Source organism: Myotis lucifugus, unplaced genomic scaffold (assembly GCF_000147115.1).
Source record: "Myotis lucifugus unplaced genomic scaffold, Myoluc2.0 scaffold_198, whole genome shotgun sequence".
Taxonomy (NCBI): domain Eukaryota; kingdom Metazoa; phylum Chordata; class Mammalia; order Chiroptera; family Vespertilionidae; genus Myotis; species Myotis lucifugus.
In genome coordinates, this window is record NW_005871246.1 from 1,145,258 (window position 1) to 1,168,673 (window position 23,416).

The 23,416-nt window shown below is 44.8% G+C and overlaps 1 protein-coding gene across 19 annotated transcripts in view; it reads left to right on the forward strand.

Moving 5' to 3' along the window:
* BANP (BTG3 associated nuclear protein) overlaps positions 1–23,416 on the forward strand; it is a 140,948-nt gene that overhangs the window by 62,423 nt on the left and 55,109 nt on the right. For 16 of the 19 annotated variants that reach the window (XM_006097337.3, XM_023761090.1, XM_023761084.1 and 13 more), the window contains 5 exons: positions 6,733–6,972; positions 13,170–13,337; positions 16,152–16,282; positions 18,609–18,680; positions 21,914–21,952. In XM_006097337.3, the coding sequence (XP_006097399.1) occupies positions 6,733–6,972; positions 13,170–13,337; positions 16,152–16,282; positions 18,609–18,680; positions 21,914–21,952 (650 nt within the window). The remainder of the gene's footprint in view (positions 1–6,732; positions 6,973–13,169; positions 13,338–16,151; positions 16,283–18,608; positions 18,681–21,913; positions 21,953–23,416) is intronic. The other 3 variants (XM_023761089.1, XM_023761092.1, XM_023761094.1) reach the window with 1 other exon arrangement.

The window sequence follows — 23,416 nt, forward strand, 5'->3', positions numbered from 1 at the left end:
TTTGGGTAGAGACTAAAATAGGTCATTAGTTAACTCTCATGGGTACAAAGAACTGACTATATAGTCTTAATAATAGCTAATGGACCAGCTGTGACAGGCAGCTCTCAGCAAGGGTGAGGTGACATCCAGGAGCAGAGGCAGCATAATGGGAATCCACAGGTGTGTCCAAGCAGAATTTACTCCCTCGCCCTTTCTGCATCAGAACTGCTGACACAATACATCACCATGACTCTTGAGATGTTTGGTGTGGCTGGGGGGCAGGACACCACGGGCAAAGCCATGTCATCTTTGGAAAGAGTTGAGGGAGCTTGGTTGGTGCTAGAAGGCAATTAGACTGCCCAGCCTTGTACTTTCTGAGGTCTTTCACGCACAAGATGTGTGCAGACTTGGATTTTGCTATTTGCTTTGGAGGAGGGAGGATGCATCATATGGAGTCAGCAGAGAGCCCCCAAGTTACAATAATGGATGTGAAGTCCTGGTACATAGTAGATGCTGAGTAAATATTGTCTTGTTTTTTGTCCCATGTAATATCCTCTTGTCCTTGGAAGAGAGATTTATTGAAGTTTAGGCCCTGGGATAGCAGTGTGACTGGGACCCAAGGCCGACTGGCATTGTGGGCAGGAATGTGCATTATGATCTCAGGGGAATGTGTGTGTATGTCGACAGGTGGGGAAGGAAGCATAACAGCAGCTGGTTGTGCTTCTTGGCTTTAAACTGACCTTGAGAATGTACGTGGTCCTCCTCTTCACCTCAGTGCTTTCTCCTGGTCACTTCATTTTCCTGGCACTGAAATGCGCCTTAGAACAAATATGTGTGTTCTGAACTGTTTTAGTGGTAAGAAAATTCAGGTTACTGCTGAAGGGTTTTCATTGTAATAGGTTTTTCAGAAGTGCCAGTTCATTTCATTGAAGATTTAAATGATTGGAATAGAAGGCAAGTTTATTTTTCTTACATTCTGACTGGTAGTTTTCAAATAAAGCTACTAAAATCTTTCTATTGTTTCAGATGCCAAAACCGGACCAAGCAATTTTAGTAAAATAAATATATCCTTTCTGAATTGTCAAAAGGCAAATTTCTCAAATATTTATGTGGGCAGGTACTCTGTCTTATTTTCCATTTGAAAGACATGATTCATTGTTACTGGGGAGAAGTGGGGATCCAGACTGGGCTCCAGCTCTGAGTTGGAGGTAAGTTAGGGGTGAGTATTTCCAGAGGAGCAGAGCTGAGTTAGCAGGTGCACCAGCATGACTCGGCTGAGAAATGCGCACCCAGTGAGCCTGTCTGCTTGCCAGGGAGCTCGGAGGTGAGCCCCACGATGGTGATGGTGGAGTCCTGGTCCTACCTTCCCTCTGGGATGGGTCCCCTGTTCCCATGGCGATGATTTTTCACCTCTGTGTTGGTCAGAGTTGCTGCAGCCTGTATTTCTTGACTATCTAGCTCAGACTTCTTGCTTGAGAGATGACCACCGCAATTCACAGGGTATTTATGTGAAGTTAGGAATGAGTAGGTTATAAGTAAGTTATAAAATTCCTTCTAAAATCATGAGATATTAGATTGAAATAAAGTTTTTGGATAATTTCCTGCATTACAAGAGAAATTTAAGCCATTATTTTCTGTAGTGATACAAGAGGGAAAATAAGGAAAGTTAGTTTTTAGACTAATTTACTTTTTTGGGGGGGAGTGAATAATATTCCCTGAAATAACAACTACTGTAGGAGTTTAAAATGACACTGTTTATCCTCTTGACTATTCTGGTACATTTCCAGAAGTCTGTCTGCATAGCACTGCGGACTGGCTTTCGTCCATAGGCAGGTGCCAGCAGGGAGTAGGGTCATCGTGGGACATTGAAGCTGACTTCCTTGTGGTGGTCCCAGTGAGGAAACAGCCCTCCCAGTTCACGTTTCTCAGGCTGCACACTGGACAGTCGCTTCATCAGCTGAGAGGGTATACTGCACTTTCACATCATACCCTTTGATATAACCTTTTGCAACCCTGAGTAATTTTTACATAAAAAGAGGCTTAACTTTCATTTGTAAATTTTTTTGTTAATTTAACATCATGTTTTGCCTTCAAAAGAATTAAGTTGAACAGATGAAGTCATTTTTTTCATTCTTCCTCTAGAATCAGTTTGAAAATACCTGCCTTTACACCTGTGTTTCCTGCATCTGTGTAAATGGAAAGTTACAATACTGTCCTGCGGCATTGTTTTCTTTTTTGTTGTTAATCCTCACCCATGGATATTTTCTCCATTTTTTTTTTTTTTTGAGAGAGAATGGAAGGGGAGGGAAAGGGGAAGAGTGACAGTCATTGATGTGAGAGACACACATCGATTGGTTGCCTCCTGCACGCACCCCAACTAGGGCTGGGGATCGAACCTGCATCCCAGGTATATGCCCTTGACCAGGAATCAAACCTGTGTGCGGGCTGATGCTATAACCACTGAGCAATGCTGGCCAGGGCTGTGGGCTTGTATTCTTGATTGTTCCTGGAACCATGAGGCTCTTCAGTGGGTGACACTTAGAAGAAGGATGGCTTTTTCTCCTGCATATCACTGTTGAGCACCAGGGCCAAGTACAGGGTTTGGACAAGGTGAAGTGGTCCTAGTGCAGGTATTTGAGCATCAGAAGCCCTCTTGCTTCCCCCCCAACCTGTGATTCGAGAGGCTGGGCAGGGCCTGTGCGCCACGGTGCCAGTGGGAAACCTCATAGTGCAGAGGGCACAGCTATGGTGTAAGGAGAGGATAGAGTATGGAGGACAGCCTGGTAGGAAGCTGGTTCTGAAGGCGGGAGTAAGAAGTAAGGTTCACTGTGAGTTTACAGAGACCTCAAGTTGTCATCCCTTCTTGAGAGTAGGGCTGCCCTGCCGGCATTCCACACAGACAGACACACAGACAGACACACACACACACACACACACACACACACACACACACAGTCTCAGTATCACTTTGACAAGATGTTGACTTGCTGTTTGGAAAACAACACTGAGCTCTCGTCCAGTGTTTACATTGCTTTAAATATGTTATGTAAACACCAGGAGCTTGCTAAGCACTTGTTATTTCTGAGAAAGGCCACTCAGTCTGTGGCAGTGTTGGTAGTTAGGCTGAGCTCCAGTTCACATCTGCACTGTGCAGTGTTGATGGCTGTCAGGGAGGCAGGGTGGCATCGCCCAGTACCTCTAGTGGTTCAGGATGCTGCCGCCTGCCCTTACTGCAGATTCACATGGGATTCTCCTGCTCAAACACTTAAGCTTAAATATGCGCAGTATCACTAGATACCACCTTCGGTTTGACTGTATTCACAGTCACTTAGCATCGGTGCTTGAATGTGGGAAGGTTCACCCACCACAGGTCCTATCTTGAGATTTAATGCCCGTTTGCATGGGTCCTTCCTGAACTGCTAAACAACCCAGAAGTGGCCACCTGTACTCTTTCTGTTGCCCCATCTCCCCTTCATTCATTCTCAGCACAGATTGTGTCACTCCCTGTCCAGTCCTCTGTGCTCGCCTCTTTGCCCAGTTCTTCCTGCTCTGGTCACACTACCTCCATTTCATTCCCAGAGCACATGGCCCTTCCCAGCCCAGGCCAGTGTAAAATTCTTCTTCTTTTGGAACCTTTTCTGTGGTTCTGCCCATGGGTGGCTGCTTGCAATCCTCTCCTTACTGAGGCTGGCTCTGGTCTATCTGAAATGGTCAGCTCTGCGCCTATGCTGTGTGACGCTTCCTGTCTTGCAGCTGCCACTTCTCTGTTCATTGTACCCACGCTCCTCTCCACTCATCAGCTCAGTATGGGCAGCTCTGCTGGCTGACTCAGGTGTCCATGAGATGTAGCCGAGAATTTCAGTGTGTTCACTTCCGGCTTGGCCCAGAGCAGTGAGGAGGTGATTCTGAACCAGATGTGGGGAAGCTTGCCTGTTGTCATATTAGCTGGTGAGGCAGCCAGCCACCTAGAGGATCTCAGGATTCCTGCATTCTAGCAACTTCCTCACTAATCAGAGCCTCTACTCCTCAAAGATCTCTGTCATGAGGTGCTAAATGTCCCTCTCAGGCTTGATTTAATGGGAACTCAGTATGGTGTGTTTTGGAGGGTTTGGCACAAGGGGCAGAGTTTGTTTCTGGGAGCCTCCCAGGGAAGGCGTAGAGGGCCTTCCAGCCCCCGTCCTCCAGTCCTCCGAGTCCTCCTACTGCCCCTTTAGGTCACCGTGTCTGGGACACACCCTTGCATCCCGTCCTGGGGACTCTGGCATGAATATTCAGTCCCACTGAGTCCATTAACTATCTTTAACCATGTTTTGAAACAAAGTATTGTTTCCTGGTCCCAGAAGACTGTCCTGCTTCAGCCCCTGCCCTTTTCTCTATAGCAGCCCTCCTCTCCCTCCTTATCTCCCATTCCTGTTCCTCCTTCCCTGTGCCTTTTCTCCTCCCACTTCCCTCCCTCTGCCTTCTGCTCCCCCTTCCTCCCTCTGCTTTGCTTCATGGATTGACTGCTACTGATGAACGGTGGTTCTTCTGCGCTAGAGTCCCATCTCCTCCATACTTAGGTCACGTGTGTGTTTGGTTTCTCTGTAAATGGCTAAATGTAATAGTAGCTGACTGACGGTCAGAAAAGTGCATATATCTGAGCATATGGTCATGGTACCGTATCTCCGCTCTCAAATCATTGACGCTTCTGAGAAATGATACTACTTACTCACCTCTTACTCTGAGTTCCAAAAATTAGATTTGTGATTTGTTTTTTGGCCTTAGCCAGAGCCAGGAGCCTAGCCTCAACCGCCCTAAATAGTCCTTCAACTGCCGGTCTGCCCGTGGCAAAGGGTCATCTTGCCAGAGTTACCACGCCTCGCCTGATGTTCCTGGAAATCTCATGGTTCAAGAGCACGGCTGGGAGAGGCCGCCTGTGAAGGAGGCAGGGTGTATGAGTCATAGACAGCTCGCCACTTGGTTTTCTGCTCTGCCCCAGGCCTTTGGCAAAGCAAGGCAGGTTGGCCACTCTTTCTGAGGACTTCTTCTGTGTATGGAAGCTGGATTGTAAATATCAGGACACTTCAGAGTAAAGTGAATGAGAAATTTTGAAGCAGTGGTGACTGTGGCTGTGACAGTAGTTGGCAGCCCAAGCCTAGTGGACACTCAGCAGAAGGCTGTGTCCCTCTGATAGCTCGGCCAGCCAGAGGGAGGCTCTAACTCCCTGTTGATGTCCTTCCTTCCCACAGTGGCGTATTTGTGCAGTAACTATATCTTGTACCTTAACTTGCTTCCACATTAGGGTCAGAAGAGATTGTTTGGAAAGCTGCTGAGTTTCAAGGCAAAGTCAGTAGTTCTTTTGAGTTGTGGTCTTAGTGAAGTGCTTCTCCTTCTGGGTGGGAGAGCTGGCCCCTCACTGTCCTTCCTCTTTCACTGTGGCCTTGCTGAAGGTAGAGAAAACAGGGCCCTTCCCACACATGATGTCGAGTTCTGGGTGTTTGCATTTTAGATGACCCTTGAGAAAAACAAAGGCTGGGGCATGTAGACGCAAGGCTTGGTAGTATTCATGCCATTATTAGTAACCTTTGAGATCTTAAAGCCACAAATGTGCATTCCACAGGATTAAGGGAAGAATGAGTGGCAGGAGAGGAAATTTCGTTGTGAGGAGAGGAGAGGAATCATGGTGCTCTGAGCAGGAGGCCGGGAAGTGCTTCTGATCTGTATACTTCCAGGTTCACTGCTGGGAAGCCAAGGGAGAGGGGGTGAGGTATCACACAGAAAGACAGTGGAAGGACTCAGTGTGGAGAGGAGTGTGGGAAGCTTAGCATCCCCTGAGCCCTTTATTCATGCTGAGCTGGCTGCCACCCAACTCCTCAGCAGGTCAGAACAACAGCTTACATCATGCAAATAGTTTGTCTCACTTAGGATGTGCTCAGCTTCCAAGCGGCCTCTTCTCGGAACAGTTCCAAGTGGAGACTTGAGTCACAGAGTCCTCTAAACACAGGATTGCGCGTTGATTCTCATCCCAGAGACGGAACACTCCGTGTGGCTGTCCTGCGCTAATATGGCCAGATTCACAGCCAGAACCCAAGCGAATGTATTCTGTGAGCGGCCTCTCTCTCTCTTCCCTGATGTTGTAACTCTCAGGCCACTCTGATTTGCTGCCCTTCCAGATTCAGGGCGAAGCTGAAAACAAACACAAGTTTTAAAAGGCTCGTTGTCCTGCTGGACTTGTAAAGAGAATCCAGGGTTTGAGGCTAGAGCTTGTCTGATGCCACCTCTTTTAGACACACAGGCCTGTGTGTGGGGTCTTGGCAGCATTGTCATCGGCGCTATGGGGCCTCCACAGTTACCTGTTATCAGACTTGTGAGAGCTCTGGGCAGGCCATCAGGTCGGTGGCAAGCATACCGACAACATACAGCGCTCTGCCTTCTGTGAGTTATCAGGTGGGCTTAGCCCTGTGGAAGCCAGTCTCCAAGGCAGAACATTTTTATGTTAAAACATATTACATTGATTGTCCTGAGATGATCAACAGAATCCCAGGCCGATCCTTTGAGAATGATGTCCTCATTTCTGTTGTTGATCAACTGTAAGATCCCATACCACTCTTTTGTGACCACAGGAATTGCCCCGGTCTTCCTGGCCAACACTTGGGGGAGCTGGGGGAGCGATATGCCGACAGCCCCCATGGATCTTTCTTGTGCACATTTGAGCTGAGCACTGGGCCCTTTGGAGGGTGTGAGCTTGTCTGAGACTCCTCTTCTCTCTTTCAGAGGACTACCCCAATGGCACCTGGCTGGGGGACGAGAACAACCCCGAGATGCGGGTGCGCTGCGCCATTATCCCCTCCGACATGCTGCATATCAGCACCAACTGCCGCACGGCAGAGAAGATGGCGCTGACGCTGCTGGACTACCTCTTCCACCGGGAGGTGCAGGCCGTCTCCAACCTCTCGGGCCAGGGGAAGCATGGCAAGAAACAGCTCGACCCCCTCACCATCTATGGGATCCGGTGTAAGTGTGGGTTTCCTGTTCTCTGCTCACCTCCTTAAAGAAGGACCTGGCTGGAGGGTGGGGCCTGTGAAGTAGGGCTTTGGGACGAGTCAGGATCTCCATTATTGGGTAGGAGAAGATGTCAGAACTAGTCACAGAGCAAGGAGAGGGATTTCTGGGTCGAGCATTTTCTTTAGTAAGTATTGCCTGGTACCCAGCCCATGGGAAAGACAGGGAGAGTGGGCCTTTCAGACTCTGAGAATCATTTTGAGTAGCTTACTGAGAAACTGTATGTGAAATCAACTGACATCAGTCCCTCAGGTGGGAATTAATTAATCAGTTCTCAGATGAACAGTGTTGCAGGAGTCAGTAGACTTTTCCTAAGGGACATGTAGTTGATGTGTTAGGCTGCGGGCATAGGGTCTGTGTTGTGAACTATTCAGCTCTGAAGCAGCCACAGACCAAATGTAAACAAATAGGTGTGGTTGTGTTCCATAAACTTAACTTTCAAAAGCAGACAGAAGTCTGCCAACCGACTGCCAATGCATGCTTTAGAGCATGATGCCTAGAGCAGAGGGCACCACTCAGATCTGTGGGCATGGCACTCATGTGTGTGCAGCCTTGGAACATGTAGGTTTGCATGGTGACAAACCATGTGATGGTATGTGACAGTGTAACCCACAGTGCGAGGTGCTGTTGGGATGTAAAGATGAACAAGAAGTGGCTCCAACTGCACAGTATGCAGTCAGATATATGTGAATAGCTGCAGCTGCAAGAGTCACAGGGCGGTTGACCACGCTGCAGTGGTTGATGGCGAAGGCCCTGAGGGAGAACGGTGTTTGTGCCAAGGCTCCGAGAGTGGCCTGGATTGGCCCAGCATTGTGCAGTGTGATGGCCTCTGGGTGGTGGGCCACTGTTCCCGTAGGGAGTCATAGGGCTACTAGCAAGGGGTGCTGATGATTGGAGGGGTGCCTTGGAACGTGTGTGCAGACTGTGACACACAGGTTGTTAAACAGAGGCTTGGAGAATGTTCCACAGCAGTGGTGGGGAAGCTGGGCAGTGGGACTCAGAGCAGAAGCACATAGGGATGGGGATGGGGATGGGGTGGGGATGAATGGACATGCTGTGGAGTCACCACTGGGAGTCTGAGTGGCGTTGGGGAGGCACTGCATCGTCAGAACAGGCAAGTCCTATTTCCCTGCAGGTGGGGAAATTGGCCACCTTCTGAGTGCTCCTTTATTTGGGAACCATTGCAAATTGCTGCCTTCTCAGTGTTAAAATTCAGATGGAATTTTGAAAGGTTAAAAGTATTTGTTGACCTTTTTTCCTTTTGGCCCAGTTTAGTTTGTATTGCTGATTGTTACTCAAAAAACTGAACAAATGAACGAATGGATTAAATACTGAGCACTGAGTTTAAATAGTGGCGAGTGTAGGCATTGGCTACTTGGTCACGCGCAACCAATTCTCTGCTGTTTCTGCAGAGTCTGGGTGACATGGACACCTTCAGTAATTCTCAGGTGGTCGTCTTTCCTTGTGTCTGTTTTCACACGCTGTCTTCTCCGTATTTTTATTGTCACCTGGCGTCTTCTCTCTTTGTCTCCATCATCACACAGCCCTGTTGTCTTGTGCCTCTGTCGTCACATGTTTCATCTTCTCCCTGTGTCTCGTCTCCTCTCCTTATAGGGATATCCGTCATATTGGATGTAGAGCCCACTGCTCTCCAGTATGACCTCATCTTAATGTAATTAATCACCTCTGCAAAGATTGTATTTCCAAGGGAGGTCACATTCCGAGCTTGGAGAGCCTGACAGCGGCATCGGGCTCCCCTGCTATAAACTGAGGAGTGGTGTCACTTATTGTGCTTATCTTTAGTCAGTGGATCACCACTGCTTGGGGAGAAGAGGTGGACCTGGCCTTGAAGCTAGGACACACTGGGTATGCAAGGTGCGAGGCGTGCTGACCCCATCCGCATGAGGGAGCATGCTGGCCAGTTTCCCCTCAGAGAGCTGAAGATTTCTGTTGTTTTTCTAGGCCAGTCACTATGAAGTCAGGACTGTAATTTTAAGAAATAAATTGCTGGCACTCAGTTTTCTGCTTCTTTTCCCCCCCTTGAACTTGAGATTACATTAGCAGTGATAGTGTTTTTCATTCCTTTGTGACTGATAAGCCTCTTGCCACCCACCGGGGATGCGAGATTATGTCTCTGTTCATTTGATTTCCTCTGTTCCTCTTTCCCACAGTGTGTCTCAGCCCCTCTGTGGGGCTCATTATTTGAGAGCTGGGAATCTGTTTTTGTGATTTGAACCACCATTGTCAACCATGGGCATTCTGGAAAGTGGGAAGGCAGTTAACAGTGACGGACTCTCAGATCTTCAGGAGGTGGCCCGATAGCTTGTTAGCAAAGCAGATGGGCCAGCTCTCAGGGGCTGTCTTTCTGGGGGTGGCCTGGGGGCTTGCCTGCTGAGCAGCTCTCCCACAAAGATGCTGAGAGAGCTGTTTGGCTCACCCTCGGGTGAGATGGCTCTGCAGCTCCCCAGGGACCCTGTGCAAGGACCCTTCAGCAGCGAACCAGAAATGGCCTTAGAGTTGAGCAGTGTCTCCTCCACAGGGCAGCCAGGGTGATAGCCTAGTGGTGGGGAGTCATACAAGCAGAGGCTGTGGCGTGAGATTGATGTCATCTTCTCCCTGGTCCCCTGAGTGTCCCCCCAGGGGGTCTCTTGGATGCTGTTGAGGGACAGAATGAAGCACTCCTGGGGTTTATGCTGTGACCATTTCTTCTCCACATGGGTGGGCGCTGGGAGGCCTGACTTTAAAGCCGGGTCTCACTCCTAACTGATAATTCAGCTTGTAACTGAAGTGAGGGTAATGGCATTCTTATTTCATGAGGTTTTCTTATGAGATAAAATGCTTTACAAGTGTGAAGTACCAGTTAAGTTCAAATGAAGAATGCTTTAGGAAAAGTCAGAACAGCAGCATCCAGCAGTACGTGAGGTCAGGGGGCTGCATCCTCTGCCATCAGGACTCCTTCCTGGAGCTGCCTGCTGATGGCCAAGGGTTCTTGAGGGCAGAGCTGACTCCACTGCCCCATTGGATCCATCCCCTGTTGCTCCCCCTAGGGCTCTCAGCAGGGGAACATTTGTGTTGCTGATTCATTAGTTAGTTTTTCTTGGCAGTCATCAGGGTGGCATTTGCCATGCATTTGAGTCTTAAGTTGCTTTTGGAAGGAATTATGTAATATGATGTCTTAGGAGAATTAAAAAATGGATAATATATAACTACATGAATGTATATTTTTTTTTGTCAAAGGATGTAAGCCAGGTTTTCACTGGCAAATTGGTTTTTACAAAGTTGAATTTATATGTTCATGCTTATGCTCATTTCTTATATTTATATATCTGTGTGTGTCTTGTATATATTTTCTGTTCCTGACAAGTTTTTAAAATTGTGTATAATTTCATTTATCCCTTGAGGCATTCAGTTGGTTTTCCTTGAATGTGAAGGTGTGAGAACAGGAGGATGGTTTGTAGAATGTTTCTCTCTCTCTTTTTTTAAATATACTTTTATTGATTTCAGAGAGGAAGAGAGAGGGAGAGAGAAATAGAAACATCGATGATGAGAGAGAATCATTGACTGGCTGCCTCCTGCACACCCCCTACTGGGGATTGAGCCCACAACCCAAGCATGTGTCCTTGACTGGAATTGAACCCAGGACCCTTTAGTCTGCAGGCCAATGCTCTATCCACTGAGCCAAACCGGCTAGTGCTAGAATGTTCTCTTGAAGCATATAACCTAATTAGAGGCCCGGTACATGAAATTTGTGCACTGTGGGGGGGGAGATGGGGGAGGCGTCCCTCAGCCCTGCCTGTGCCCTCTCGCAATCTGGGACCCCTCAGGGGATGTCCTGCATTGAGCATCTGCCTCCTGGTTGTCAGTGCGCATCATAGCGACTGGTCAACTGGTCATTCTGGTCGTTTTGCCATAATGGTTATTTAGGCTTTTACATATAGATATAGATTTAAATATAGATATAGATAGGTAGATATAGATAGATAGATAGATAGATAGATAGATATAGATATAGATACATATAGAAAAGATATTTTGTACTGTGTGTGGTTGCTGTTTCTTTTCTTGTCTTGGAAACCACAGTTGTAGTTGGGCAACTATGCAACTATAGTTAGGAGTTGGGATCTCCTGTAGCTACATAATTCTAGTTTTGATAGTTGCACTCCCCTGTAACTACAGTCAGGAGTTGGGTTCTCTTGTAGATACATAACTGTAGTTCTGATAGTTGCATTCCCCTGTAATTACAGCCAGGAGTTGAGTTCTCCAGTGACTATACAACTACAGCTAATGTTTGTTTCTTCTGCAACTACGGCAGTGGTTGGCTTTTGTTATCACTAATGTTGGTCACTAGCCTGGAACTTCGTGAGGCCATCCCCTGCACCTAAAGCCATACCTGGCATGTAGCAATCCCTCAGTAGGTATTGATGAATGATTCTGTGATTATTTTAGAGATGACCTGAATATCAGAAAGCAAAGATTCATGCTGCTTCATTTATGTATTTCCTTTTATGCATGAGGATTACAGTGCTGCTAAAACTACTTCAGGTTTTTGTTCTTTCAGATCCTATAAATCCTACCCCTCCTTCCCTCAATTTTTTTAATCTAGATTATAGAAATTTGGGTTTTCATTACATTTAGAGTCAAAGATGTCTTAAGCATATGCTCATAGAAAAACTCCAGAAATGTCTTTCCAAGATGAAAGAAACTTTTGATACTTAATAGAACAAATACTGCCTTTGTTTTGATTATTTGTAGTATTTTGGTCTTGAGAGGGACAGATTTTAGGAATTGTACATCAAGTTAATTCTTAGTAGATGGTCCTAACTTAATGCTCTTAGTAGTTGAAACAGGATGTTTTTTAGCTTAATCTTTTTATTATTCAATTTTTGAATTTCATCCATTTGTTTTCCCATTAATCAGTGAAGTTGCATGAGCCAGCTAGAGAGGAGGTCACCCTGCTGAAGCATTTCTTGTAGTTCCCACGTTCATGACCTTACTTTCTGTTGATTCAGCATAAAGAAGAGGTGGTATGGTCTAGTGAGAGGTGGACAGGGCTGGCAATGAAGGGTCTCCATCTGCCACCCACTCCTCAATGGCCTCCCCTGTCACTGGGTTCCTCTTTGTTGATAAGGGGGTCTCTGAATGTCATTCAGTCACATATTGAGAGCTATCTGTGATGTAAGAGGTTAACAAATGTGGGTGCCAGTAATATGCTCTGTTAAGTGCAGGCTAAACTACTGGACTGCAAGACTACATGCACCCTCTGTGACTAGCAGTTCAGTTCTATTTGGGTGTGGGGGCTCTAGGGCAGTGGTCGCCAACCGGTGATCTGTGGACCACTGGTGGCCTGTGAGGTCCTAAAGGTAGGCGACCACTGCTCTAGGGAGTAAAATATCACCTCTGCCCTTAGGGAGTTTCCATTCTGATGGGGAGGCAGATGGAGACACATGGAGAGTTCCACAAGCCAAACGCAGACTCAAGTTGCAATGGAGATGTTTTAAGAAGAGTTGTAGTCACCAGTTAGTCAAGTGTTGAAGCATTTACTATGGGCCCAGATAGTCTTGGTTCTTGGCATACATGGGTGCACAAAACAAAGATCCCTGTGTCTGTGAGAGAAACAAAGAGTAAACACAATAAATATATAAATTCTCTAAAATGTTAGAGACCGAGGACAGGAGTGGAGGTGGGAGGAACCTTAGGGTCAAAGGGACTGGTTAAGGGTGGGATAATTGAGGTCCTCTTCAAGCCAAGACTTGAAAGAAGGGAGGGAGGCAGCCAGGAAGACATAAATAAACAGAGATGGAGGCTGGAAAAACAGTTTTGATAAAATGATTGGAATCTTTGATTTTATTGTCGACATTAAGGAAGTTAGAGGAGAGAGAAAAGTTTGTGGAGCATATGGGAAGCTCCTGTGAGCCTCACCACCTCGCTTGTTACCTTATTTCCATCTGGTTTGGGTGGGTCCAGTCAGAGTTATTTAAAACTTAAATAAATGAAAAGAATTTATAACATATAACCAGCATGCCTGCGGGGGGAGCGGAGGGGCTCTCAGCTCCAATCACATTTTTGTGTTCAAATTGCTCCCAAACAGCCAGGACCCAAAAGGAAGGCCTTCACCTCATGGTGTTTTTATTTGGGACATTTTCTTCCAGGTCACCTCTTTTATAAATTTGGAATCACGGAATCTGACTGGTACCGAATCAAACAGAGCATCGACTCCAAATGCCGGACAGCCTGGCGGCGGAAACAGCGAGGCCAGAGCCTGGCCGTCAAGAGCTTCTCTCGGAGAACACCATCCTCCTCCTCTTACAGTGCATCAGGTACGCTTAGGGAAGCAGCCTGGAGCAGTTTGCTTTGCAGGACTTGGGGGGTGCTCCTGAATAAGGCCCCTTACCTGCCGAATCTATAGCTGCCCCTCGGATACTAGCAATTCAAGCCTTAACTCTGTGCACACATGTCAGCTTAAGTTATTTAGAAAATGCTGCTTCTGTGACGGTGGGGAGCCACAACCCGACCCACTTGAGGCTCTCGCTGGCAATAGAAGAGGGCATGTGGACCAGGGCCACCACTCACTGATGCGCTGTGGGCTGAGGCAGAAGGACGGTTCAATCAGGACATGCCATGCGCTGTGCTGAGCAGCTCCTTTACCTCCTCCCTCTGCCGAGTTATGTACCATGTTGCTCCATGCGAGGTGTTTGGAGTAGGAAGTAACACAGATGGGTAAGGAGGAGGGTGGCATTCAAGGTGGGCTTTTAAAAAACCCAGGAGAGAAATGAGCATAATTATATTCCCTTGCCTTCAGGTGTTTATTTGTCTGGAGAGGATGAACAATGTCTTTCTGAGCCATTATATTTAGTCTCATGCTCCTACTAATAAACCCTGGCAAGTGCCGCCTTCCTGCTCAGTTTTGGAGAGGCCAGGGGCTTCCTCCTTGTGAGTGCTGGAATCAAATTGGTTTTGAGAGAAGCATAGAGCATATTCAAGTTTTAAAATAAAACTTTAAGAAAAGCACATTGCTTTTTAAATTTGTGTTGTTTTAATTGTTCTCTATTTTAATATACTGCATACTTGGCTAAAATTAGGTAAAGCAAAATAGGTGGTTAAAGGGACTTCTGGAATTTTTGTCATTGTTCTTTTTGCATACTCAGCCTAACAAAACAAATCTGATAATGTAAGGCTATTCTGGTGACAGAAATAATTCAGTAAAATGTAACTAAACTAGGATCTTATTATTGGTAGTAGTTCCATTTGGAGTGTCTTGCTTACTTTTGAATTATCAGCTGACATCAAAGGAACTTCCAAATAAATGCTATAAATAAAATTCTGAGCCAAGGTTAGTACTGCCAGTTTGAACACAAACCATAAAGCCACTAGTTTCAAAGCATTTAAAAAGAATCAATTTATTAAAACATTTGAGTTGCTCTCTCTTATCTAGCAGTACTGTATACATTTTTATATGTGCTTGCTTTTAAGATGGCCACATTTTATTGTTTAAAATACAATTCAGCATTTCCCCCCCACAGGTCTCATTGGTGAGATGAAGACCTTAGGTAGGCATCTATTTAGTGCCCAATATTTTAGAGTTGCAGGGAACCAGCTCTTGGAGCTGGTTTTCCACTGGACATAGAGAAGAGCCAGGCCGGGGAGGAGAGGAGGCCCATTGGGTGGCTTGTCCTTTCTGTTTCAGTCTCTTCCAATGGGCACTGTGCTCCAGAGCCGCACCAGCACTGTCCCTTGGCCTCGGGTCTATCCGACCATGCTTGTCTCCTGTCACTTGCCATAGATCTTGGTCTGTTTTTGATCACAGAGTCACCAATGCAAGTTTTTGTACTAGACTTTGATATCTATATAAATTACAAAACATGAATTTAAAGTGGTCTTTATGTTGTATAATTATAGGGAGCTATTGATTAAATGGTAAATTCAATAATTTGAATCTTAGGTTTGGGAACAATTATACACACAAATCCTATCTATGGTTTTTTGGAACTCTGGGGACTGTCATTCCTTTTGATTATATTTTTGAAAACCAGCAAAATCAGTTGATTTTTATTAACATTGGAGCAGAAATTATTTAGGAACCTATTTAGCTATATAGCTCTTATTAACTGGCAGAGTGGATTTTAAATGTTTTGGTCATTACCCGCTTAAAGAAATTTGGAAAAGTGTTCTTTGCATATTTTTAAGTTGACATTTTAAAATGTTGACACCTAAAATTTTTAATTATACTTTGAAATAATTTAAAAGGATGTAATTTCTGGCATACTGCTGTATTACTTACTTACTAACTTATTTATTTATTTATTTATTTATTTTTATTGATTTCAGAGAGGGAAACATCAGTGATGAGAATCATTGATAAGCTGCCTCCTGCACGCTCACTACTGGGGATCGAGTCCCCAACCCTGGGCATGTGTTGACCTCTTGGTTCATAGGTTGATGCTCAACCATTGAGCCACATCAGTTGGGCTGCTATATTACTTTAAAAAACATACATGCAGGGGACTCAATATACCATGTCAATTTGATGTTCATCATTAAATTATTTAAAAAATACATGAAAAGCTTTTCTTTAGTAAAAGTACTTAAGAAAAGTACTTAAGAAAATTTATCTGATTGAGATTTTACAGTTAAAATTAATACACATTATCAAAACAAAAATCATTTGGGATTAAATATAGAAAGTAAAATTTTATTAGAGGTGTATCTTTAAATAGGTGAGTGGAGCTTTTTTCTTTAGTTAGTTTAATTGTCCAAGGACAAATACTACTTATTGCTGATTGAAAACAGAGTTTAATATCTACTTTTTTTACATTTTTCATTTTGTCAATATATATCCTGAGAAACTTCATTTAAATAAGTAGATGTGAATAGTCTGTTGGTGAATAGTCAGTTCTTTAGATTCCTTCTATCTACAGGTCAGAAATCTTTCTTATCTAACCCTAATTACTGATAAGCTCTACAAAATGCCATGCTCTCTGTTGGGGCATGTTGACTTGGATTTCAGAATGAAGAATTTCCCTCTTCTGTCGGAGTTTGGGTTTGGGGTTGGGGTTGGGGAAGAGAAGGCAGCCTGGATGTGTGTACCTATGCTTGTCTCCTGGGTTGATGCTGAGCCATCTGTTTTCCCACAGAGAGCCTGATGAGCACGCCACCACCCGCCAGTGAGATACCACAGCCCCAGCCGCAGGCCCTGCACTATGCCCTGGCCAACGCCCAACAGGTCCAGATCCACCAGATTGGAGAGGATGGACAGGTCCAAGTAGTATGTACCTTTCTACTAGCCTGTCTCCATGAATGAACTGGAAGGGAAGGTGTGGCAGGGATTGGGAAAACCAAGACCAGTTCTCCCTGTGTTTCTGGATCACATGGATAGTTTGGGATGAGGGAAAAATGCATGTTAAATTTAAAGTAATTAGGGTGAGAACTCTTACATTTCAAAAGGAAGGTCATTACTGGGTAACCCTGACATTGTCGAGGGCCCTTCATGGCTGTGCTGCACCCGCTGGTCACTGTCAGCTCTAAGGGTGCATGCTGCTGCCTGTCCTCCTGGGAGGCGTCGTAGATGTGTCATAGTTATTTTCTCACTTTGGAAACACAAGTGCCCTTTTACTGGGGGAAGAAAAAGTAATTTCCTTCTGGGATCAATGAAAAAGCTGGTCACCTTAGTTATTGTGTAGCATTTCCTTTGGCTAGTGGGACATGCGTTGAGCTTGTGTGGGCAGTTAGCTCAGCGGTGAGTTCACTTAGCCTTGTGGCTCTGTGTGGGTCCTGTAGCCAAGGTGTGGGGGGCAGGAACTTTGCTAGAGAATGGGATGTTTTCAGTGTGCCCCTGAGATTGTGTTGATGTTTGAGTCACGCCTAGACTCTTTTTTTTTTTTAAATATATTTTATTAATTTTTTTTACAGAGAGGAAGGGAGAGAGATAGAGAGTTAGAAACATTGATGAGAGAGAAACATTGATCAGCTGCCTCCTGCACATCTCCTACTGGGGATGTGCCCGCAACCCAGGTACATGCCCTTGACCGGAATCGAACCTGGGACCTTTCAATCTGCAGGCCGATGCTCTATCCACTGAGCCAAACTGGTTTCGGCTAGACTCTTTTTGTACATCTGCATCACCAGGGCTTTCTCCTGGAACCCCTATCCCATTCAAGGGTGACCTCAGTTTGATGTCACCTGTCTCAGTTTGATGTTACACTGCCTGGAAAGGGGTGCGCTTCCAGAAAGTATTGATGAGGACTTTTAATGAAGTTTTTCTTCCAGAGGAGATGAAGCAGTTAAAAGAAGTGAATTCTTTGTTTAATTGACAGTCACAAAGGCAGTTACTCTTTAAGAAAGTTTTGTGAAAGAATTTCAGAATAAGTTGGACACAGGGTTCACATAGACATAGTAATATGAAATCAATAGAAATTTCTGCAGTAGTTTAATATTCATTTTTATTAAGATAGAATTTTATTTTATTTTTTAAAAAATATTTTTATTGAATTCAGAAAGGAAAGAAGAGGGAGAGAGAGATAGAAACATCAACGCTCCCTACTGGGTATTGAGCCCGCAACCTGGGCATGTGCTCTTGACCAGAATGGAACCTGGGACCCTTCATTCTACAGGCCGACACTATCCCTGAGCCAGACTGGCCAGGGCAAGATAGAATTTTTAAATACAATCATGGGTATTCATATCACTGAGCAGTATCACTGAGCAAAGTTAAGATTTATTGGAACTACTTATCTGCCTGTTTCTACAAACATAAATGCATTGTATAGTTGGATGTTTTGATGTATTTATTAGTGTCTATTCCAGCTGTTTAGTCATGTGTTTCTTTAATTTAAAAAATATTGACTGACCTGTTTTTGATGTAGATGCACATGTACAAGTCCCCTCCCCACAATCCCACACTGCTCTGTAGCCATGCCACACTCCCAGATCTCTGGGAGACCCTTCCGGGTAGTTCCACAAAGGGTCTCTTTTTAAAAATATTTTTATTGATTTCAGAGAGGAAGGGAGAGGGAGAGATAGAAACATCAGTGATGAGAGAGAATCACTGATTGGCTGCCTCCTGCATGTCCCTGCACTGGGGATTGAGCCTGCAACCTGGGCATGTGCCCTTGGCTGGAATCGAACCTGAGACCCTTCAGTCCACAGGCCGACGCTCTATCCACTGAGCCAAATCGATTAGGGCACACAAAGTTTCTGATCACTCTGAGTTAATAGTATGATTTTTTTTTAAAAAGTAATTCTAATTTTCTAGAAATTTCTGTTTCCATTTTTTTTCTATATGTTCTTCATATTCTGAAATTTGCTTGTTCAGTTTAAGCAAATTTAAAGACTTAACAGAATTTTCCTAGGCTCCATTGCTTCTTTAAGAATTACTGCAAAATGTTCTGTATGTGTTATATACTAACAGTTTAATTTCAAGAGGCTATTAAGTAGCTAATACTATGTACATATTATATTACACTATTCAGGATTTAGTTGTCTTTTTTTGAATTGTGAGCAGATAGTTAAGAACAAAAAATTCAGAAAGTGTTCTTTGTTTCCTCTGGTTTTGATTTTCTTCTGATGCTTCTTGTTGTCTTCTTTCGCTGCGGATCCCACAGGGTCACCTCCACATCGCTCAGGTGCCTCAAGGGGAGCAGGTGCAGATCACGCAGGACAGCGAGGTGAGTCGTGGCCACCAGCACTGCCTGTGGGCTTTCTGCATTCTGATCTTTGTCAAATGGGGCAGACAACTGGGAATCCCCAGACAACACGACGTCCAGCATTGACCACCCGACTCTCATTTCCTTGGGCACAAACTGGCCCTGCCTGTCTTCCTGCCTTTGCTGCACTGCGGGTTTATATGGGCAGTCTAGTTTTCTTTGTCAACACTTGCTATATCCAGTTTTTGCTTCTGGCTGGAGCTGACCTCCAAATACCCTTTTTCTCCCTGCCCATCCTGCTTTCCTGCCTTCCCATCTGAGATGCAGATCTAATTCCCAGCATGGCTGTGGCCCTACTCTCCTGCCCCAGGGAGTTCCCCAGCATGGAGAGTGGGAAGAGCAGGAGGTGGGGCCCTGCTCCTGCGACAGGACCTCACAGGTTCTCCTCACCTTCATGAGCCTGGGCTCTGTCTCTGGAAGACCAGTGCCCACGTTGTGGGTTGATTGGGAACTGGTGAGACCGCAGGTGTACATCCTGTGAGCTTTCAGTGCATCTTTTCATGGCTCTTCCCATTCCTGCCACTCCTAGGATTGCCTCAGCTGCCTTAAGTTCATGAGATCCAGGCTTCTAATCACTGGTGGTGTTCTACTTTTCATTGATTCTAATCCATGATAAAGACAGAATGTAGGGAGTCCATCCCAGCTGCACAAGTGCTGTTGCATATGTGTATCAGCTGCCATAGGGGGTCAGTGCGTGAAGGTCAGGTAGACCATCTGTGTTATTGGAAGGTGAGGCCAGCTGGTCATGGCGCTGATATTCTCTGAGCCCCTCAGGGGGGACCTTGTCTTTCTAGCCTTCTTGTCCAGGGCATGGGTGGTTGTTGGCCGCCTGTTAGGGGAACACTGACGATCGTTTCCTACAGCACAAGAGAGCATCAGTAGACTCAGTGTACTTGTCTTTCTCTGACTTTGCCTGTGGCTGCCAAGCAGTGCACACTGGTTCTGCTGGCCAAGCATGGTGTGGAACGGCGTGCCCCTGGCAGCATGGACTGGGAGCTAAAAACATACTTATTTCTAGGCTGGGAAGATAGTACCAGCTTTGTGCAGACCTGCACTGTGGTGTGTTGTTACATGGTGTCGGGTTTCCTCACACACCAACGGCGAAAGCAGGTACAGATCCAGCAGCGACTGTGCAAGTGCTAACTTGTCAAAGAGCCTTTCAGGAGAACCTTTTGAGGGAAGCATTTGACTAGTTTAATGGTGCCTAATGGCTTTTCAGAGCTGCTTTGTGGACACTTCTGCTCACATTCTAGCGGCATGCTAGGCTGCTTTCTTTAACTAGATAAGGCATTTGTGCCCCTTTGACTTTTCAGTTTCCAGAACCCAGGGGCTGAGGGGGAGGTGGTGGTAATTTGCTTATTGACTCGTGTGTGAGGCATTTGCTGAGCTCCCAGTCTGTGCAGGTTGCTGTGCAGGCTATTGCTGCTGTGTGAAAATGTGAGGTAGTGGCTCCCCACAGTGCACTGAGATGAGTGTGCTAGGAGGGCCAGAAGTGATGAGCACTTGCTGGTGCAGAGAACAGAGGACTCATGGGAGAGGGGCTCTGGGATACTTTCTTAGGGAAATTCTTTCATTTGGACCCTGAAGATTTGTCCGTGGGCCCAGCCTGCAAAGGGAAGAGATAAGCAGGGCTTCTGAGGGGAGAACAGGGATATGTGGCTGAATGAATTCCTATGAGAGGAGCAGTAAATACCTGGTCAAAGGAGGGGATTGATTCATTCATAGGAGTAATTAATTCAGTAATCGTCATGTGTCCAAACGAGGGAGTGAGAGAAAGCACATTGGTGTGGCTGAAGCTGCGGCAGGGGAAGGAGAGCAGCAGGCAGTGAACTTGGAGATGGCCCTGAGAGGTCTGACTATCAGAGTTAAGGAGCTGGATGGTGAGTGGAGAGTCTGCTGGCTCACCCTAATGTGGGTTCCACGGGAAATGTGCAGAGTGGTGCAGGAAATTTGCAGACTAAGTGGGGTGTCCTGTTGAAGGGCAGGGAGGCTTAATTTTTTAAGATACAGACAAGGGATGGCCAAACGACAATTAAGAAGTGTAAATCTAGAAGGCGGGTACACTTAGTCAGAATGCTTAATTTGCTGGTAGTCATTTGAAAAGAAGGAAAATTGATATAATAGTAAAAGGAAATAATCAACATACATTTTAATATTATTTTTGCTAAAAGAATCATAGTATTTCTTTTTAAAAAAATATATTTTTATTAATTTCAGAGAGGAAGGGAGAGGGAGATATAGAAACATCAATGATGAGAGAAAATCATGGATCGGCTGCCTCCTGCATGCCCCACACTGGGGATTGAGCCCGCAACCTGGGCATATGCCCTGACCAGGAATCAAATCGAGACCTCCTGGTTCATAGGTCCATGCTCAACCACTGAGCCACTGGGGCTGGGCATAAGAATAATTCTTGAATTTAAACTTTTGAAACCGATTTTGTCCCCTTTTTCAGTTTTCATAGCTGAATCCCTCTTGTCTAAATAATCCTGTATTTTTTTTGTTTCCATTAGGAATTGAATGCAATGAATTAGAAGACATTGTTGATAATATTAATGATTACTTTGTAATAGGTTACAATATACAATTGTCTTATCACAATAACTTTTTACCTTGTTCACTTAAAAATAATTATTTTGTCAAAATAAGGATGTCTGCAAAGAGACATTTAGCAGAACCTATCAAACTTAAATCAATTACTTTTTTTTTTTTTTAAACAAGTGAAAATGAATTTCCAACTGGTGAGATCCCAGTAGGCCTGTGGTCTGGTTAATTGTATTGTGTCCTGCCAATTTTGTGCTTGTGATAATGCACTATTCTTATGTAAGATGTCTCCATGGGGGAACCTGGGTGATGGGTACAGGGATTTCTCATTATACCACTTTTGATTCTTCTTGTGAATCTAAACTTGTCTCAAAATAAAAGTTAGAAAAAATTACATTTGCATTTGCGGTCGGGGGAGGGGTGAAAATGTTTTGTTTTTAGTTTGTTATTTTTTATAAGAAAAAATAGTAACCTGTAAACTCAGCTTAAATATTTTGTTTTGAGTGCTTATTTCTACAAGGGTTGAGTTTTTGTAGACTTGGTGTTTGTGGTTTTGCTGGTTACTCACGAATGGCATGGGGAAGTTATTGCCGCTATGTCTTGAAGTCATTTTTATTCTTGATCTCTCTTTTTTTTCATCCATTTTGCAGGGCAATCTACAGATACACCACGTGGGACAGGATGGGCAGGTAAGTGCTCACCTGCCTTCACTCCATGCTGCTTGCTGTAATAGATCCCCAGACACTGCATTGCCACAGGGAGGGAGCGAGGAGTGGGGAGCCAGAGGGCGGAGCTGCATTAGCCCCAGGGAAATACTGGCTTTACTTGGTGGCTAAGGACATCCTGTGGGGACACATTGACTGCAGGACTCTGGGCTGCATCTGCCTCTTTGTGGAGTTTCAGGTAGCTCTTAGAATTGTAGATGAAACTCCACATTTGTTTATAACTGTTTTCTGTAAATTGACATAAATGTTGTTGATCACTGTGTTTGTACAGTAGCTGTAGAATAAAACAAGGTAGGTTTTGTTCATGGATATTGCTGTCAAACTCCAGCTACTGCTGGAATTTTTCTAATCTTGGACAAAAGTAACGGAGACCATCATTGAATACATTTGATATTGAATTGTTTTCACAAAGACAAGTGTGCCAACTGTGAGGGTTTCTAGGGAGTGATTTGCTTTCTGAGATCTAGTGAAATTGCTGGTGAATTTGGGGGATTAAAATTTTCATGTCCTTGCCCAGCTGGCTTGGCTCAGTGGTTGAGCATCAATCTATGAACCAGGAAGTCATGGTTTGATTTCCGGTCAGGGCACATGCTTAGGTTGCAGGCTCCATCTCTAGTAGGGGGTGTGCAGGAGGTGGCCAATCAATGATTCTCTCTCATCATTGATATTTCTGTCTCTCTCTCCCTCTTCCCGCCTCTCTGAAATCAGTGAGATAGATATATCTATAAATTTTTCATGTCCTTTTGAAGAGTTTTTATTAAAGTAATGTTTGTAACCTTTGAATAATTATGACAGATTCTGGATGATCTTCCTTTTTTTTATAAAACATGAACCATAAACACAGAACTCATTTACTTCAAGATAATAATACTTGTTATTCTCAAAACCAAGTGCACGCTCCCCTTTGAAACACCTGTTTTCGCATTGTCACCATGAGTGCCTGATGTCTGCCATGAGCCGGTCGTGAAGAGCATGTGTTGCTAGACTAGGAAATGAAAGGATAGTTACAGTCTTTGGATTTTCTCTTGAACCCTCAGAGGGCCTTGGGAGAATTGCACTTATTTAAATTGGAGTTTCTTGGTTTGAAAATTTCTTCTTGAACATATACATGAGGTTTTAATCAGTGTCCTGAAGCAGTATTAATATATAAATATAACAGCTTCCATGGAAAAGAGCCAAAAAGCCAAAGAAATGAAAAATTAAAATCCACAGTTTCTCTGAGTTGCCTTGGTGATAAAGTTGTGGGCCAGGCACAGTAGAATTGGTTCTCAGCAGCTTCAATGTGATGTTTCTCTTGGTCGGGCCAGAGATGTCGGGCTGGGGCAAGAAAGGACAGGTCACTATCAGTAGTTTCTCTTTGTTCTTGACAATTTAAAGGTTTGTATTCATACTGGGAGGGAAATTTGTTCGCTAATTAAGATATAGCCT